This window comes from Lathyrus oleraceus, chromosome 4 (genome assembly GCF_024323335.1).
Source record: "Lathyrus oleraceus cultivar Zhongwan6 chromosome 4, CAAS_Psat_ZW6_1.0, whole genome shotgun sequence".
In the NCBI taxonomy this organism is placed as follows: Eukaryota; Viridiplantae; Streptophyta; class Magnoliopsida; order Fabales; family Fabaceae; genus Lathyrus; species Lathyrus oleraceus.
This window is the reverse complement of record NC_066582.1, coordinates 304,079,974-304,099,980: the sequence shown is the minus strand read 5'-3', so window position 1 is coordinate 304,099,980 and position 20,007 is coordinate 304,079,974. Positions and strand designations below refer to the sequence as shown.

The following is a 20,007-nucleotide window of genomic DNA, read 5'->3' as shown; positions in this document are numbered from 1 at the left end:
GTGCAATTTTATCTAACACTATTTTTTATATTTAAAAATTTAGTTTCTTTTAACATTAGTTAGTGACAATTAAAATAAAAAAACAATTAGAATTTTATAAAAGTGTTTGGTGGAACTTATTCTACTTTATTTAAATAAAAAAGAAAAAGTCAAAAAAGGTTGAGTCAGCGAGGCATGCACAACCAGAAAAATAAACAACGGATGCTCCTACTGAATGGTCAACACGTGTCTTTACCGGCGGCAGCCGGTAACCGGTCGTCGTCGAACCTTTTGTGGACCCCAAAACCACCAGCTCTGTCAAATTTTGCATAACCCAATAACACAAGTACACAGTTTAGGAAAAAAAACAGGAACATGGAACAATGTTTAATTAATTAATCAAGGGGTTAATAAATGTTTCTTCTTTCCCTATGAAATGCACTTAAACTTATACTCTAAGGGCGTCGATTAAGAAATTAATTAAAAATAAATCTTATCTTAATATTATATTCCAGTTTTTCCTTTAAAAAACTTATTATTTATTTTAATTATATAATACACCCTGTGATTCCATTTATAAAAAAATATTTTTTAAATTTATTAAATACATAGTATAATTAAATAATATAAATCAAATATATTGATTATTTAATAAATATAATTTTTTCTTATAAATAAAATTAAAAAATATAATTTCAATAATATTCCTTACTAATTTTCTTAATTTTCTTAATTTTATTTTTGATAATGTAATTATTATACATAGGTTTAATTATAATCCTCTATTTTATTTTATTTTATTTAGAAAATTAATTTTTATTCTAGATTTAAACTATTTTACTTATCTCTTTATATTTTTTATTTAAAAGTAAATTATCGTATATAAATTTATTATAAATTTTATAAATTAAAATATAAATTGAAAAATAAATATTTTATCAATTTAAAAAAAATACGAAAGAGGACAAATCTGTTTAAATTTAAAATATATAAATTAGTTTTATAAATCAAATAAAATTGGAGATCAAAGTTGTAGTTTAACATAAATAATTATGATTACATTTGATTTAAATAAATATTAATAAAAATTGTAATTTAAAATTCAAATTAATATAAATAAAATTGAATGAATGATTATTTTAATTGGAATCAAATTTAAATTTATTTATTTAATTTATTTTTAATAAAAACTCATTAATCATTTAGATTAAATAGTGGATATTTATTGAAAATTAATATAATAGTAATAAAACTAATCTGTTGATTTTCTCTTTAAACTATGTATTTTTATTCAAATGAGAAATTTATTTATTTTTGGAATAATTCTATAAAGAATTTTATTACATTTTGGCTATTGTTCCTATGTACCTCTTTCAATTAAACTCTATCAATATAGAAATTTATTAAATAATCGTTAAATTATTATTAATTCATCAAAGTTAGTTATTCATTACCTTTAAAAAAATGAAAGACTATTTAGATAAGTTGAATAATGGTTTTATTATAATTATGTAAGTAAAGAATAAATTGAAAATAGAATAATTAAGATTAAATTGATAGTAATTGATTTTAGATTAAATAAAGAAAAAACAAATGAAATGAAGGTAATATTAAATTATAAATTAAGATATGATCTAAGAAAGATAAGGCCATGAGAGGGGTCCTCTAATAGATTTACCTCCAAACCATTCTTTCATCTGATTTGCAGAACCAATCTCAAAGAAAGGACCAACCACACCTTCTAAGAGTCGTCTTTGTTTGTTTGAGGAGAGAGAAACTTGTTCTTTCTCTTTCTCTCTCTATCTATCTATGTGTGTGTGCGTGTGAAAGGGTACATGCAAAAAACAGTGACTTTGTTGAGATATAGAAACAAAGAAAGGAGTTGAAGATTGTTGTTCAATTTTGCATAATTTGAACATCAAGTACTTTTCATGTTTTTTTGTTTTCTGTTTCGAAAATCTTACCCGTAAGTTTCTCTGACATCATTCTCTTTCACTTTCTCTTTCTCTGTCTTTCTCTCTGTGTCTATGTTTTGTTTCCTATGTTGTTGTTGTTGTTGTTGTGAATATACTAGATTTTTTGAGATCTAGTTTTATTAGATCTAATTAAATTTTGCTTTTTTGTTAAATGCTGTTGATTACTATTAATGGGTTTTGCTCAAAATTTGTTTTTTTTTAGTTTCTACATTGGAATGCTTGATTTCGGAGATCTCTATGTTGCTTTTAAGCCACTTTGATTCAGTTCATAAAAAAATGATTTTTAATGGATTCTGATCTGTGATCTTGTTTATTTGCGTTTCTGGGGCTTTAAATTATGAAGAAGAATTGATGTTTATGAGAATAAGGGTTAATTAAGAGAGAAAGATAATTGGGGTTTGTGATTTGAATTGAATTTGATTTGTTTTGTTTTGTTTCGACAGGAACTTGTTTCTGTGCTGAGATTGTTCATCTCTGTGAGGTTGGTTGATTGGAAGTTGAGTTTTTGTTGTTGGGAGGACTATGTTGGAGGGTCGATCCTGCGTGGTTCCGGGGTTGTTTTCGAGTTCTTGTTTGGCGGAGAACAATTGGTCTTTCATGAAATACATGCCGGATTTGGAGGTAAAAAACGGAAAGAGACTGTTGGGTAGTGCCAATGACGACGATGAACCGCAGTCGAGGAAGGTTAATAGGAGATTAGATTCTTGTTATCCAGGTGAGATGGATTCTGTTGTTCCGCAAATCGATCTAGATGATCGGAGGAAGGATTTTGAGCCGTTGAATGATTGTGAAATAGTTGAAAAGGTTGTTTCCTTTTCTGTTCAGTTTTCGGCTGAACAATCACAATCGCAGCAATTGATGTTGTTGTCAAAGTTTGGTGATGAACATCTGAAGAAACAGCTGCAGGTTTATGATGGTGATTCGATGAATTCCAATGACGAGCCGTCGGATGAGCAGAAGGAGCATCATGCTGGGGATTCATCGGATTCGAGTTCACTTTTGCCGCGCATGAACCGGGACAGCTCGATTACCTGTCTAAGCCGATGTTCGAGGTCTGATTACGGTTCACTTGCCTCGCTGAATAGGAGCTTCCGCAACATAATCCGGAGCGGCGAGCTCTATGCGTGGAGGAGACTGAATGATATTATAGAGCACTGGATTTATTTTTCATGTGCGCTCCTCGAATGGGAGGCTTATGATCCAATTCGCGAAAGGTGGATGCATTTACCTAGAATGGCTTCTAATGAATGCTTCATGTGTTCGGATAAGGAGTCTTTAGCGGTAGGTACCGAGCTTCTTGTGTTCGGGAGGGAGTTGCAGTCTCATGTCATATACAGATACAGTCTTTTGACAAACTCGTGGGAATCCGGAATGAGGATGAATTTTCCGAGATGCTTGTTTGGATCCGCTAGCCTCGGAGAGATCGCAATTCTAGCTGGTGGGTGTGACTCTGATGGACATATACTTGACTCCGCCGAGCTCTACAACTCCGAGAATCAGACATGGGAAACACTCCCAAGCATGAACAAGCCGAGGAAGATGTGCTCCGGGGTATTCATGGACGGAAAGTTTTATGTTATCGGGGGAATCGGCGGACGCGAATCCAAGCTTCTTACATGCGGGGAGGAGTACAATTTACAAACAAGAACATGGAAAGAAATACCAAACATGTCGCCCGGGCGTAGCGCAAGGGGATCCGAGATGCCTGCTACGGCCGAGGCACCACCTCTAGTCGCGGTTGTAAATAACGAACTATACGCCGCGGATTACGCTGACATGGAGGTTAAAAAATACGACAAAGGTAGAAAATTATGGGTCACGATTGGGAGATTACCGGAGCGAGCCGCGTCGATGAACGGTTGGGGTCTTGCATTTAGGGCATGTGGAAACCGGCTTATTGTCATCGGTGGACCGAGGAGTCACGGCGAGGGTTTCATCGAACTGAATTCATGGGTGCCTAGTGAAGGTCCTCCACAATGGAACCTACTTGCAAGAAAACAATCTGGTAACTTTGTTTATAATTGTGCTGTGATGGGATGCTGAAGAATTCAACACATTTTGATGCTTCAGAAATCATCCAAATTGACACAAAAATTTCTTCTAATTGGTACTTTCCTCATTATTTTTTTTACTATGATGATATTTTCATTTCAAAGGTGGGGAAGAAATTCAAGATATAATACTCAAAGATTGGATCAAAGTTTTAAGGGGAAGAAGCTTTTTATTTTTATTTTTATTTTCATTTTTATGTTTACAAATTTCAAGTTACCATTTTGTTGGATTAAAATTGGTATCTTCCCCATTTTCATTTACATGAAAAATTTCAAAGCTTGATATGATGTTAGCACAGGAATAGGTTTAAATAATTCAAGTTCCAACACAAAAATTGTAGGATATTGGTGTTGTTTGTTGTAAGTTTCTATTTTTATTTTTTATGAACACAACTAGATCTTTGATTTTCATCATCATAAATTTACTTACCTTCAAGGGATGAATAATTTCCTTCTGTGTTACTATTAAATTCAATTTACAATATGAATTTGTTGAGGATGGAATATATAATTTGAAAATGTAGATGAAAATTCATTGTTTGGTGAGGATGGAATAGGAAATTGGATACTACGGAAAAAACACATAGATCAGACATGACATTGACACCTTCACGGATATGAATGATGTCTTTTACGTCATTTTTTTTTAGAGGTGTCGGTGTTATATTGTGCTGTAAAGTAATAAGGAAAAATCAAACTTGCACGTCATTGATTATTATTATTATGAATTTTCCATTATAAACGATGGTTGAAGTGAGAAATTTTCCATTATAAACGATGGTTGAAGTGAGAAATAATCAAATTTAAACGTCACACGTTATCTTCATGCAATGTATCTGGCTAATTGCACTAAAAATGTTTTCAATGTTTTTCTTTCTTAGTGTCTAACATGCCAGGTGCAATTTAACTTGAAGTTAGAATACGTTTCTTTTCTGTTGTTATAGTTGAAAGTGTAAAATTTGTGATAGAATGAAATTGATATAGTTGTATATGGTGTGAATTGCACCATATCATTTTTTTTCTAAAATAGTTTAGTGGCTAAGATATACTAGTAATGAATAAGTAAGATGATACGAAATTGCAACTCTATATAATATGTTTTTGATGAATTTTTTTTATGATTTTTTTTTTTCATTTTGAAATTTGGATGCACCACAATTACAGTCAATTGGAAGTAAAGAATGTTGTGTAGATTGCAAAATTTAAATGAACCATACAAACATTAAAATTGGAACAATGTCATTTAGGTGATGCAGATATCTTTTTTCTTTCCCTTTTCTACATTTCAAATCAAAAAAATAATTTCTTTCTAAACACTAGATCTCACGATTTTAGGTCCAACATTTCTTCAACTTTTTTTCTCAATATCTATTCTTGTTTATTTAAATTAGAGAATTTTTTTAATGCACATATTACTAATACACCACTTAAAATTTCGAAAATGTCTTTCAAATTTCAGAGATATAACATCTTTAGACGCATTCACGTACACATAACTCGTTAATTTTTGAGTCACATCTCAATAGTTTTTGAGTCACATTTAACTTTTTGTTATGCAAGCTTCAATATCTGCAACTGTAGCCAGTTTGCATCTTTCAAAGCTCTGAATATTGAGTTTTGGAATTTTGTTGTCTTGTTTTGATCTTTATTTTATTTTGCTTATCATTGAGGCTTTGTTCAGAGTTGATTTTGAATCTAGAGATTTCATTTTGATATGAATTATTGCTGTTTTTCATTTTTTTTCTTTCAATTTGAAGTATTCTTTTGGTGACTTAAAAGGAGACTGTTTATAGATACAACTCATGAAACACATGAATATGACAATTGAAAATTTAAGACTCAAATAATGATCTATGGCAATAGAAATGAGTTCCACTTTGGTTTTCAAATCCTGCAAGTTTTGAAAATGTTTTATCATAAAATTGGGGCGTGACTCAAAAACTAACAAATTTTGTGTGCATGAATGGGTACGGAGATACATCTATAAAATCTAAGAATATTTTTAGATTTTCACGTGATGTACCAGTAATGTATAGAATGTATTAAGAAATTCTCTAAATTAAAATCGTTTTAAATTTTGGAGGCCCTTTGTAGATTAACCATGATGCAACTATGACAAAATAATTAAAGATCTTATTCAATCATGTTTTAACGGTGACAAATATTTTATGAGACATTATTTAAATAAGGTTTAACGCGACAAATTTTAAGTCCTGTGCGATAACCATAACCGTCTTGCACACCCTCATTCACTCCATTCAAGATAAACAACTTCATCTCTCACATCTCTCACATTTGAGAAGTTTCTCATTCATTCTTGCTTTTTCTACTTTCAATGCATATATGCAATGTGATCTTTAATAATTCTTGTTAAAATCCATTAGGTTACACCCATTACAAACTACTCAAAGTTAGATTAAGTTACATCCTTCCGTTAAACTATTTTGCATTTGAGTCTTAGGATGATTGTTGGGATTCTCATTTATACGGAAAAAAAATCTGAATTTCAAAATCTATGTTGACTCCTATTTCAAAATTCGAACCATAACATGAATAACAAAATCTAGATTTTTATGTTATTCTTTATATACTCCTAAGCATGTGTGAGAAGGAGAAGCAATATAAATGTTTAATTACTTTATATACAAATTATATTATCCGAGGTTAATGTATTGCTAATACAATAAATTATATAAATCATGTTAGGAAGATAGCAAAGGAGTCCCATTCAGATGAACTTGGTTATAGAGATGATAACTAATTTGAAAATGTAGTAAGAAAAATAAAACTTGCACGTCATTAATTATACGAAATTTCCACTATGAACGAAGGTCCAAGTTACGTCACACGTTATCTACATGCAATGCATCTTACTAATTGCATTAATAATATTTTCGATTTTTTTTCTAGTGTCTTACATGCAGCTGCAATTTAACTTGAAATTAGGTTACGTTTATTTTTTTTATTTTTAGTTAGAAATTGAATTTAGCATCTTGTTCAATACTTGTGTTATGGAAACTATCACACCATTTTACTCGTTTATGATGCTCATTTGAAGTAGTGGTCGAAACAGTTTCTCCATGCTATAATTGTTATTGGAAGTTTATAATTGTAAGCATGAGAAAATGGTCCAGACTCCAGAGTATGCCGAAACACGTCTTAGGCTTGGCATGATAGAGATGCTTTTAATAGTTTGTTCGGTTGTTGATTCACATTTACTATCACCAATAGTGTGTGTCAAATTTGTTGGAAAGAATAGACATAAAGAAAAATATATAACAAGAAAATTCTAAGATTAAAAAATAAATTATAATCCTTCTTAATTACAATTAAAGAATAATATTATTTGAAAATTGTTAAATATATAAATTATACTCAAGAATTTTACGGCTCCAATACACTCACAATCTTTAGAATAAGTATTTAATCCATGTCTTACTGTTAAGAGTCTCACATCGGACAACATATGACCCGAACATGACTTTATAAGTGGGGGCAACCCTCATTTCACCACCAAAACAACTTATTGTTTACTTTACATCCAAAATTGGATGCAATCAAACACTATTGTGATATTTTTAATTTCGGTGAGGTGGAAAAAGGTACGTAGAGAAAGAGAAAGAGAAAGAGAAAGGAGAAGATGAAGAAGAGAGATTTTGAGTTTGAGATTGAGGTTGAGATTGGGATTGAACATGACTTTATAAGTGGGGGCAACCCTCACTCTACCAACCGATTTTATAGGGTTGAGTTAGACCAAACCACACATTCTTAACACTTACAACACTCTAGCATAAGAGAAAAAAAGTTAAATATAAGTAGATAAGTCAAAAAAATTGAGTCAAGAAACTCATGAACGAATAGTTCAAGTCATACTTATTCTCGACTCAATCGTAAACACTTTATTTTTCTCAGAATTTCAATTTTAGAAGTAGGATTCGAAATAGGATAATGTGTGACTCGAATCATGACATGAATGAGAAACTCAAAATTGACTTCTGGAAGTGTGATGTGAATTACAAGATTTCCTGATTCAAATCAAGTAAGAGCTTGATTTGAATCACATGAAAGCTCTATTAATCACGATTAAGCTTCACAATTTGTAGTTCTTTTCTGGTTGTGTGATTCTAATGAAGAAATTCTTTAACTCGAATTACATGTCTTGAATCATAGGTGAAAAATCGGAGCTTTATGTGCTTAACTCAAATCATTATCTCATTTTACTCTAATTATAATTTTTGCTCTGGATTCAAATCATAATGGCCTTTTTACTCAATTTTAATGCATTAAATTCATCACATATATAATTAAAACCATCTCAATGCACAACTTTCACAAAAGTTTGAAAACTATTTTTGATTTTTGTCAATCACACAAACTCTCTCTCTCTCTCTCTCTCTCTCTCTCTCTCTCTCTCTCTCTCTCTCTCTCTCTCTCTCTCTCTCTCTCTCTCTCTCTCTCTCTCTCTCTCTCAACTTAAATAACAACTTTTTCTTGTGTCGATTTAGTGAGTTAATGAGCATTATTGTGTGAGATTTTATTTGAAGCCATTTATCTCTAACCTCTAGAAAATCACCATTACTTAGTGTGTGCTTCTCAACTCCAAGTGAGTGGAAAATCTAGTGTGAGAAGGTTCATTAGGCGTTAATGCTCTACGGAGTTTGAGTTTTAGATCAAAGAATCAATTTGTGGCAGTGTACCTTGGATTGACAATCCAACAAAGGAAAAATAAATGTTTTCTTCTTCAAGAAAAGCTTTGGCATGAACAAGTGAAGGTTGCTACTGACGAAGTTGTAGTTTCTAGTTCCTGTAGTGTGATCAAAGGCTCATAAGAAGGGATTTCTAGAAGGGTTGAGTAAAGACTACTGCAAATACTGGATCAAGAAAGTGAACCGATTCAAGATCAAATAAAGATCTTGTGGAATTCAACCCCGTGAGATGTATACGTCAGAAGAAGTAGATTCATGTTGAAGTTGCTTATATGTCTTTTTTAAGTTTTCATCATTATCTGAGTTTATTTGATTGTACTGAAAGACACATTGTCAAATTTTTATATAGTGGAAGACTAAGAAATCCAATGATCTATAATTGAAGACTAAATTAAGTATAAGCAAGGACGAATACGTCGAACTAGTATAAATACTCATTCATTTTTCTCTATTCCTCTCTTTAAATTAATGTATATGAAGGTGATAAGAAACACAAGAAAAAGGGGTTTGAATTGGGTTTCTAAAAACAAAAGTTTTTTAAAAATCAACTAAATAAAACAATAATACAAATAGAATAAATAACAAGGTTATTTTTATGCTGGTTCGCTGTTAACTAAGCTACCTCCAGTCCACCCTACCAAGGTGATAACGCCTTCTCAAGAAGGACTTAATCTACTATAATCAAAACCTGATTACAGACACCACAAAGACAATTCGTCCTTATCTTTTTGAATCTATCTGACTAAAACCTAGTCACTCAAGGAAACCACTAAAACATATTTGAGATTTACAAGTTGTGTTTACAAAGAATGATTCTAAAAAGCAAATTAAGACAAGTTAATACAATGAATATTTCTCACACAGTAACGAGCAAAAATTCTTGCATGTTTACAAAGAATATACACAGAAAATAATATTTATTAAGAGCTTGTGTATGCTCAAAGTGTAACCGTTCTAGTAACGTGAATTGGAAACCTCTTCAAGTATCCTTTATATACACAGAGAAAAGATCTGTTGAAGGGTAGAATTTGAAAACTGATTTTCAGTTGTCTCTTTCACAACGGTTTGCATACGAGCGGAAAAATGGTACAAAAGTACAATCCTTAGCCCACAAAATCCGGGTAGTGGAGGAAAGGTGATTTTGTACTGTGTACTATTTTCCTGACGCACAACCTTTTGATCTTATCTTCTAATATTCAAAGGCTTATGATAAAATGATGTTGAAGTATGCTTAGAAGGATCAATAAACTTGTTGAGAGAATTTTCAGAACCTTGGAGTTCAGAGTCTTGACATAGTTCCTTAGAACCTGGTCTTCAGAATCTTTAGATCTTGTTCTTCAGAGTCTTCAGAAACTTGAGCGCATAGTCTTAAAGGTAGACAATCTTGTAGAGGCTCTAACAATCTGAGTCACAGTCAGAAGCTTTAGCACAAACGTTCATTAGAATCGTTAACTAAGAGCTTTCTAGAACTTGACAATATTTTGTAAAGCACTTGTATCTCCTCAGAGTCAGAGTGTGTTGATCCAAAAATCTGATGATGTCACACGTTATTGCTTCAGAGTCAGAACCTGTTAGCAAAAGCTACACACTTGAAAACAAAACCATTAGTGTACAAAATTATTCTCCAAGAAATAATGCATTGTTATCATCAAAACTAAAGGCCAGATGCAAAACCAAATCATGTTCTAACAATCTCTCCCTTTTTGATAATGACAAAACCATGTATTTTTATGAACAATTTTTACTTGGTTTAATCACATAAAAGTATTAGAGCGAGGTTTGTAAGCTCCCCCTGAATTTTATATTATTAAAAATTCAATTTTCATCTTAGTATTTCAGAGTTAGATTTGCAAGCTCCTCCTGAATTTAAGACTTAAAATAAATCTTAACACATATAAACAATTTTGATCAGCATGAAAGAAATAACTTCCCATAAGGAAAAAGCCCGGTTGTTACTCTCTTTCAGAAAGCAAGACATCTGGTTAACATCTGATTGCTATCTTCCAACAAGACATAAGCCTTGTGAACATGGATGAAGCAACTTCCTATAATGCATCAGCTTGGGTACAAAAGTAACTCATATAGAGTTCTTGTTTGAGTGTCAGAAAGTCTGGTTATCAACCTCATCTTAGAGCATGATTTTTAAGAGCTTTCATAAGCTTGGTTACATAAGCTTTCAAATTCTTGATAGGATAGCTTATGTTTGAGCTTGTTTCATAACCTGATTTCAGAGTGAAAGTTCAACTAAAACAACGATCAGAATTTGAACAAGCCTTGTTTCTGAAACACTTGGATCACAAGATGAACTTTCAAAAAGTTCTCAAAGAAAGATACAAAGTTAGAAGAATGTTTGGGTTTCATAATGGAATTAGGTATATAAAAATCAGTCATTCTTTCTCTCCCCATTTGTCATCATTCAAAAAGAAATAAAACACACGGTAACATGAACATAATTTTTTTTCATTTCATTATAAAAGAGTATAGGAACATAAATGAAATAAACAAAAAGTTTTAAAATCTAATGTTTAAGAGGGGGTGTCATTCTTGATAAGAGTAGTCTCACCATCTCTGTCAACTTGTCTATCTTTGCATTCTGAACCTTGAGTTGATCTTCCATATTATAATTTATAGCCGTCAGACACTCAAAATTATCCAGAATAATCTCGTCAGTGATCACAAACTTCTTAGCACCAGAAACACTACCAACTTCTAGAGAAGGATCAAAAGTAACAAAGGGATCCTGAACCGGAGAAGCAGGTGGAGTCACAACAGGAGCAGCAAGCAAAAGATTTATAGGGACTTTCTGCATAAGAGGTTCAACATTACCAAAGAGTATGGCATGGAAGTTCCTCTTTGCTTCCTCCAAGCAAGCAACCTCAAGAGCCTCAGAGCAGACTTCAATCCAGCTTTTGAAGTTGTTGGTCAGAGCACATACCTCGAAAAGGTTTGTGTTAGAAGCACAAGCCTCAGAGAGAGTAATGAGTCTGCCAACAACCTTAACTTTAAACTGAGTCAACAAATCATCCAAGGGAGTGGGTTGAATGTTGGTTTGAAGAGGAGTTGGAATAGATTAAGGACAAGAGATCCTTTCAGGAAAGGTAATAACTTCAACTTCAGACTCAGACTGTCTGACTAAATCATCATATTCCTCAAGGTTAGGATTGGGTTTAGACTGTCTGATGCATTGCTTGTTTAGTATCTTTATCCATCATCTTCACTAAACTTTCTGATTACAGTGTAAATCGTGAAATCAATCAAAATGCATCTTTTGTAAATTCCACTCCCCCGCTTCTTATAAAACTCTAATTTTGAAGAATTTCTTTTTGAAATTTATTCTTTGGGAAAGGTCTATTCAACTCTAGTCTATGACCGTTGGAGAGAAAATTATAGTGAAGGTGCAAGATAATGGGAAACATTACATATAGATCGCATAAGATATTGGGATCACGAAGGCACAATACACGCACCAAAGAGGCGCACGTAGACTTGAAAGAATCAATAAATGACCTTGTTGTAAATTAATATTTTTGAATGGTCGAGACTATACTATAATATTTTTGTATGGTCAAGATTGCACTGACATTTTTATATATTAAATTTATGTTATTATCTTTTTAAATTTATGTAAACTATGTTATGTTAAGTTTATGTGAAATTCCTGATATTTTAAGTTATGTTGTTAAGTTTATGAAAACTTAATGCTATGTTAAGATTATGTTAACTTTATGATATTTTATATCTCATTAATAAACAAATAAATAAAAGTTATAATAATTAAATAAATGCCTATCAGATTTTATAAAAATGTGATGATGCCACCCTCACTTGTACTAATTATTTAGTAAAATCCGGTGACACCAACACTATGCATAGATTTTCAATATTAAATAAAACCATGCATTTATGCTGGATTTTTTATTAAAAAAATCAGTGTCACCACCATATTTCATACGGATTTTCCTAAAAGAACTTTCTAAAAATCCGTTGGTAATAATTTTTTTTTACATCTATTAGATTACAAATCTGATATAAATGCAAAAATAAAATGATGCATTTATACTAGATTTATGTCAAATATATGCAGAATTCGGTATAAATTACATAAAACTAAAAAAATAATCAGAATAACAAAAGCTTAATTTAAAAAGAAGAGATAGGTTTCTATTTTTTAATAAAAAAACAATAGTTTTTTAAAAATACAATGTGTGTGGTGTCAAGTAAAACTTTAGGGTGTCAGATAAATTTCTGCTTTTAAGTCACAAGTTTTAAGCCCAACTAAATAAGAGATGAGGTAAACTCCTCGTGAGAATTTGTCTTGGCACCCGTTTTATTTTGAATGACACCCTCCTCAAAAAATTTCTAATATAAAAGATATTCCTCTGATTTATTTCTCGAAAAAAATCTTGTCGGACAACAAAAAATCTGGTATGGAATAAAAAAAATACAGTAAGTCAATTAAAAAAATCTAATATGCATTTTACGCATTTTTTCAGAAACTCAAATGTGATAAATTTTACCGATCTTTTTCAAAAACACTATACGTTATTAGATTTTTTCCATAATTCTAAAAAATATGATAAGGTTAGTTTTATCAGAATTAAAAAAAAAATCTAGTAAACATATTAATTTCTAATATGCTTTATAGTTTTTTTTTTAATATTAAAATTGATATAAAATCATAATTTATTTTTAAAATTTTATTGGATATTTGAAAAATCCAATATAAAAGAAATATGATCTCATATTTTATTTCAAAATATCTGATATAAAATCATAAATTTAAAAAAAAGTTTTACAAACACATTTTTTAAAAACAAATATAAAATATATATTTTTATACCGATTTTTTCAAAAGATAATATTATATTATATCGGGTTTTCTAAAAATCTAGTACTATAAAAACATAATATTAAATATGGCATTAATTGTCAAATTTTTTTTTTATGGATATCATGATTAAAGTGTTAATAAAGGTAATTAAAGGTGCCATGTAAAATAAAATTAACATTATTTTATAGATATTATGATAAAAGTGTTACTAATGAAGGTTGCCAGGTAATATAAAAAGATTTTGAAGGTCAAATTCTCCTAAGCCACAAGATTTAGGCCCTACCAAAATAGGATATCATTAAATCATTTATTGATTTTAGCTCACTTATAGATGCACCTCACTATTCCAAATTTACCCTTCAACATTTCTCTTATTCATGTTTCTTCTTCCTCTTATTCGGGTGAAATCGACAACCACACCCCCAACAATTGTTATCTTGTTTCTCTCCTTCATTCCCAAAGTTTTGCTGGGAAGAATTTAGTTAAAATAAATTGAAGGTATCTTCATTATTTCGCACTAGCGTTCAGACGGGCACTCCCGTGTTCGTCTGTCCGCTTCTTTTTAATGCGCACAGTAGAGACAAATAAATATTTGTTTTTCTTTTTATCAGGTTAGTATTGTACGTCATATTAAAAATAATATTATTACACTTTGAAAATGGTAAACAAAGATCTTGGAAAATTATATTGAAGCATGCAAAGTACTATTGATATTGTGTAATCAATGACGTTCTTTAAAAGGAATGTCGAACATGAAATCTTTATTCGAAGTATTTTCATGTTCCCTGCAATTGTTTTCCATAAGAAAGAAAAAAATGTAAAACTCTCAAATTAGAATTTTTTTAGAGAAAAATATAGTAAAATTAATAGTAAGCAGTGTAATATAAATTTGTCTACCTTATAAAGATTCAAATCAATTTTACATACATCCTTTTATTAATGCGCTATTGAGATTTAAAAAACTACAAATACATGACGAAATGTCATATCATCAAAGAATACATTCAAAATATATCTCATCTAAGCAATGTGGGACTAAGAAAATCTAATTTGAGCCCATGGCCATATTCAAGTCTCCTTATTACGCTACATAGAGTTTTTATTTTTACTCCCGTGTCCGTCTGTCTGTTTTTTTATTGCGCTAACATGTGTATATCTTTTATGATGTTTTTCACATATGTCATGTTAAAAAGAATATTACTTGGACACATTTTATAAAAATAAAATTAAGATGATATATATTCACTTTCAACATGTTTTAGTAAATTATGACTTAAATTTGAGAAATCAACATTAAAAAAGGCGGAACACCTCTCTCTCTCTCTCTCTCTCTCTCTCTCTCTCTCTCTCTCTCTCTCTCTCTCTCTCTCTCTCTCTCTCTCTCTCTCTCTCTCTCTCTCTCTCTCTCTGTATATATATATATATATATATATATATATATATATATATCAATATCATATTTAAGTAATAATTTACTGTAACATATTGAAAGTGACATTTATCATCTTAATTATAAATAAAGAAATAAATATTCCTATCTTTTTCAACCAATTATATCTTTTGTATTATTAAATTTCCCCCTATTTTCATCTAAATATCTATTTTTATTTTCTAAGTTTTTTCTAAATCCCTTATTTTCCTTTCATTTCACACTATTGACCAACATTATAAAGAACAACAACAAAAATGTTGCAAACAGTATTTAATTCACTTGCAATAGAGTGCTGGATGCTACGGTGAGCAATAAATCTATGAAACATCATTAAAAAAGAAAGTATTTGCATATAATGTTTTGATAATCATGAAAATAATAAATAGTACATAATCAATGCTATAAGAAAAGTACCTGATAGTCAACAAATCGATAATCTATCATCTTCTACACCACCATATCTCGAAAAACTCATCTTGCATAAACCACTTCTAATATATTTTGTTTCCATACCTGATAGTCAACAAATTCTGTGGTATAAATCAATATTGTGTGACAATATCTTGAAACTAATAGTACATCAGGTGTTATGTGATTCATGATGAAACAATTTTGCATTGCAGTGTCTACAGGTAATTGGATGAGGCAATTGAGATTTTGCCATCATCATGTTATTTTTGAAATTTCGAGCAATATTGTGCTTTGCTCAAAAATCATGTCCTAAATCTACAGGAAGGAGTTTGATATTGATTACTAAATAGTATCTAAAACCTAAAATACAAATAAAAAATGTACGCAAGATGCCTCAATTAGAATATTTTAATATTGCACAATTTTAAATTTTATGTCACTTGAGTAAAAGCTACATTTATTTGACACAAAATGTTTATGAACATACCTTAAGGACGACATGATGATGCACCATTTTCTTTGGCATCAATGTTAACATATGATATTAATGCATCCTCCAAAGCTTCATTAACATCCATATCATCTAATACAAAAAGAATAATTATATATATATATATATATATATATATATATATATATATATATATATATATATATATGTGTGTGTGTGTGTGTGTGTGTGTGTGTGTGTATGTGTGTGTGTGTAAAAATTACTACTCACATACTTAGAACAATATCTCTTATACATGTATCGGATTGACTCATGTTGTTTCGTTGATTAGGTGATGTGCAATTACGATTTGCGGGTTTAAATACATAAAATGAGATATGATGAAAGCGAAAAAAATCATATAATGTAATATATAATGTCTATATTGATCATCACCAACCAAATGCAACATCATTAACATGTGTAATTCTACTTGGACCGACTTCAATGTCATGAGTTCCTTGAAAGTGTGATCTTGAAAAAGTCATATTTGTAAAGTTTTAAAATGTAACTCTCGACTGACTGTTTATTGTGCGAGATGTTTGAGTTTGTTTATCTTGATCTTTTTGTCGCCTATAATTTTCACGTTGTCTGGACAAATAGTTTTCTCTCTGCTCGTTGCTCATATTTTGTCTCCTCTTCCTTTCATTTTTGGCTCTTCTTGACCTTTTTTGTTGACTTGATATTTGACGGATATTTGGGGTAAAATATATTTGGTTTCAAATCATGTTCTTTTTATAGTTAATTATTTGTAAAGCAAAATTGTTTATACTCATGCAAACTTGGTCTTGGATCATTGATTTTGTATAAAATAACATATGTGAAAGAAATATCCAATTTCTCTTATCCAAGAAAAAGACACTAAATTGTCTATATTCATGCAACCCAAAACTTGATTAAATTCAAATATGGAGTTAACTCACATAAATGGCCAAAATCAACTAAAAGACAACACGAGTAATTAGAAACTTTTAATGGCATAGGTATGATAATCAATACATGATAATGTTGTAGCTAACTTTGAATTTCAAAAGAGGTAGAATCAAATTCCAAATGTAATCTCAATTCAAGCTCCCAGATTCAAAATGACTTCTAATGGAAAATGATTGAATGACAACCATGTGTAAACACGTAATGGTAGCTCTCTTTTGAAATGAAAATCACAAGTACTTGACTCAAAAAAATTATCTCACTTCAAACGTTAATTAAGTTCCAAGCCAATTTCAAATTTGAACCAAATAACACTTGTCCCTTTTGAATTCAAAATGAGGAACAACAATCGGACTAATGCAATGATAATGCATGTATAAAATGAATGTTGTGCCAACCAATAACTAAATGAAATGGTCATGGGGCCATGATGCTGATGAATTAGGTGAAATGAATGAATGCATGATGAATTAAATGAGGCAAAATTTGGGGTATGACAATTGCCTCTAACAAATGATAATTGAACTCTTGAAATAATACCAGTAACAAATGAATTTTGGAGATGACAATGATAATTGAACTCTTGAAATAATACCAGTGGCAACAAGATCTTCGTGAGCACAAGGTCTCCTTTTCTGAATCCCAAAGACGATCTTTCTTGTCAAACACCCTCTTGAACCGCTTATGGTACAACTGTTAATGGCACAAATAAGTCATTTACTTCTCATCTATGAGGTTTAACCGGTCAAATTTGTTTTGGATCCATTTAGCCTCTTCTAGCTTGGTCTCCATCAAGATTCTCATCGAAGGTATATCCACTTCGATTGGGAGAACTGCCTCCATCCCATATACTAAAGAAAATGAGGGTTGCCTCTATTGAAGTGCAGGATGAGGTCTGATATCCATGCAGTGCGAAGGGTAACATTTCATGTCAATCCTTGTAAGTTTTCACAATTTTCTGCAGGATCTTCTTGATGTTTTTATTAGCGTCTTCAACAACGCCATTCATCTTTGGACGATATGGTGAAGAATTATGGTGCTTAATCTTGAAGCTTTCACATAACTCTTTCATTGTCTTGTTGTTCATATTCGTCCCGTTATTTGTAATGATCCGACTTGGAACTCCATAGCGGTTGGTAATCTCCTTCTTTAGGAACCGAGGGACCACTTGTCTTGTCACATTAGCATATCAGGCAACTTCTACTCACTTGGTAAAATAATCGATAAATACCAGAATGAAGCGATGACCATTGGAAGCCTTAGGCTCGATGACATCAATCATGTCAATGTGCCATATTGAAAAGGGCCAAGGTGATGTCAAGGTTATTTACTGATTTTATATCAATGAATTTCAATTGTATTTCTATGATAGTTTTATTTGTTCCCATTCATTCTTTTCTCTAAAGCAGTTACATTTTCATAATGTCTGTATTAATTGGTTGGTAATTATTTTTGTAGCAGTTAGTTATAATAACATTTTCAATATTGAGAAGTTATGTAAATAAAAGTTATATATTTTGTTAAACTATTCTCTATATTGAGAAGTTATAGAAATATAAATTATATATTTTGTTAAACTGTTATATATTTGATAAAAAAAATTAAAAATTTTAAGGTTAAAAATCTGAAGAAAAATAGGCCACTCCAAATATATATTAGGTAAGTTATAGATTATATTTTTTTTTTGTGAAAGATGGAAGTTATTTTATCAATTGGTAACCAACAAAAGAAATCAAACACTCAAGTTATTTATAAAAAAGATAAAGGGTAATTTTGGAACAAAAATAGGCCACTCCAAAAACTTGTATCCCCTTTATATATAGTTATAAATATACGTGTAGGAGTAGAATACTAAATGTTAGGATATAATTAACAATCATCTTACTTGAACTCCTAATTTAATTTAAGGCCCACGATATTCTTTGAGAATTTTTTGTCAAAATAACCCAATTTTTTAAGGAAATTTCCAAAATACCTCTGATTTTAAAAAAAATCCCTAATTATCTCATTTTTAGGAGGAGGCGTCAATTCAATTGACGTCTCCTCTTAAAAATTGAATGGAGACACCAATTGGATTGGCTAGGGCACATGCCCTAACCAATCTAATTGGCGCCCATGTGTATTTTTACAAAGGAGACGCCAATTGGATTGACACCTCAGTGTAAAATACAATTTTTTTGCTAAATGGTCTACGTGATACATAATTTTGAAATAAGACCAATTGATATTAATAAAAAATTTCGTTTACACAAAAAAATGTAATGGTGATGATCGGGATCACCTAGCTGACCTTCAGTCCCACATCCCCTAGCTACCCTAACCCGTGGCCCTAACCCACGTTGATGATTCACTAGTGGTGTTTGGGCATCTAAGGGCCCATGAGCGTCACTACCAACTACAGGAGATGGCCTGTTGAGGTAGTCAGACATGTCGACATAGTTTTTAGTATGCGTCGAGGGTGTACCGCCGTAGCTGAGTTCATGACCCATTCCAGAGTAGTTGGGTTGTGTTTGACTCATTGGTGGGCGACCAGGATGGTTGAAGGGAGACATGGGTGTGAATGATGCGTCGAGGAAAGGTTGAAAAGGTTGTTGGGGTGTCTGGTAGAGATTGGGTTGTTGGAGGTTTTGGTTTTGTGAGGTTTGGGCTTCTTGGCTATGGTATGAGGAGGGGCGGTTGGTGTTGAATGATCGTTGGGTGTTCTGGCTTGTAGGGTGATGTGTTGGATGCGAAGCGATGTTGGGTCTCAGGTTGATGGTCAATTTGTTGGTGGTGGTATGAGGTATGCTCTTGGTATTGGGGTTGGGTGTATGACATGTTTTGGTTGTATGTTTGTGTGTTGGTTGAACGGAACGCTTGACGGATAGGGGTTGTGTGTATCCGGTCTGACAATGTTGTTAGGGGTTTGATGTTAAGATGTCTGGTGTGTAAGTTTGTTGGCGTGGGTCGTACAGGTACATATCCCAGGCGTTGAACTGAAAACCAACTGATCTGTACCAAGCCATATAAGTACGACTTGGTTTTTCTTCATTTGGCATGACTGTGTCAGTTAAGACAAGGTCATGGTGGTGCTTCCATTTGCGACACTCCGATCTTGCGAAGCTTTGCCATGGATTTAAGTTCCATTGGTCGTTAACTTTGCGCAGATGCCATTCTCCTAAGCTTGGTGGGGGATCTGGGATGTTTTGGGGCGTACCGAAC

General features: G+C 31.6%; 1 protein-coding gene across 1 annotated transcript; it reads left to right on the top strand.

The window, feature by feature from the left end:
- Positions 1-1,618: 1,618 nt before the first annotated feature.
- On the top strand, positions 1,619-4,417 carry LOC127075243 (F-box/kelch-repeat protein At1g26930). The gene is made up of 2 exons (XM_051016730.1): positions 1,619-1,945; positions 2,399-4,417. Exon 2 carries the CDS (start codon positions 2,478-2,480, stop codon positions 3,996-3,998), a length of 1,521 nt encoding a protein of 506 aa, XP_050872687.1. The 5' UTR covers positions 1,619-1,945; positions 2,399-2,477; the 3' UTR covers positions 3,999-4,417.
- The last annotated feature ends 15,590 nt before the right edge of the window (positions 4,418-20,007 follow it).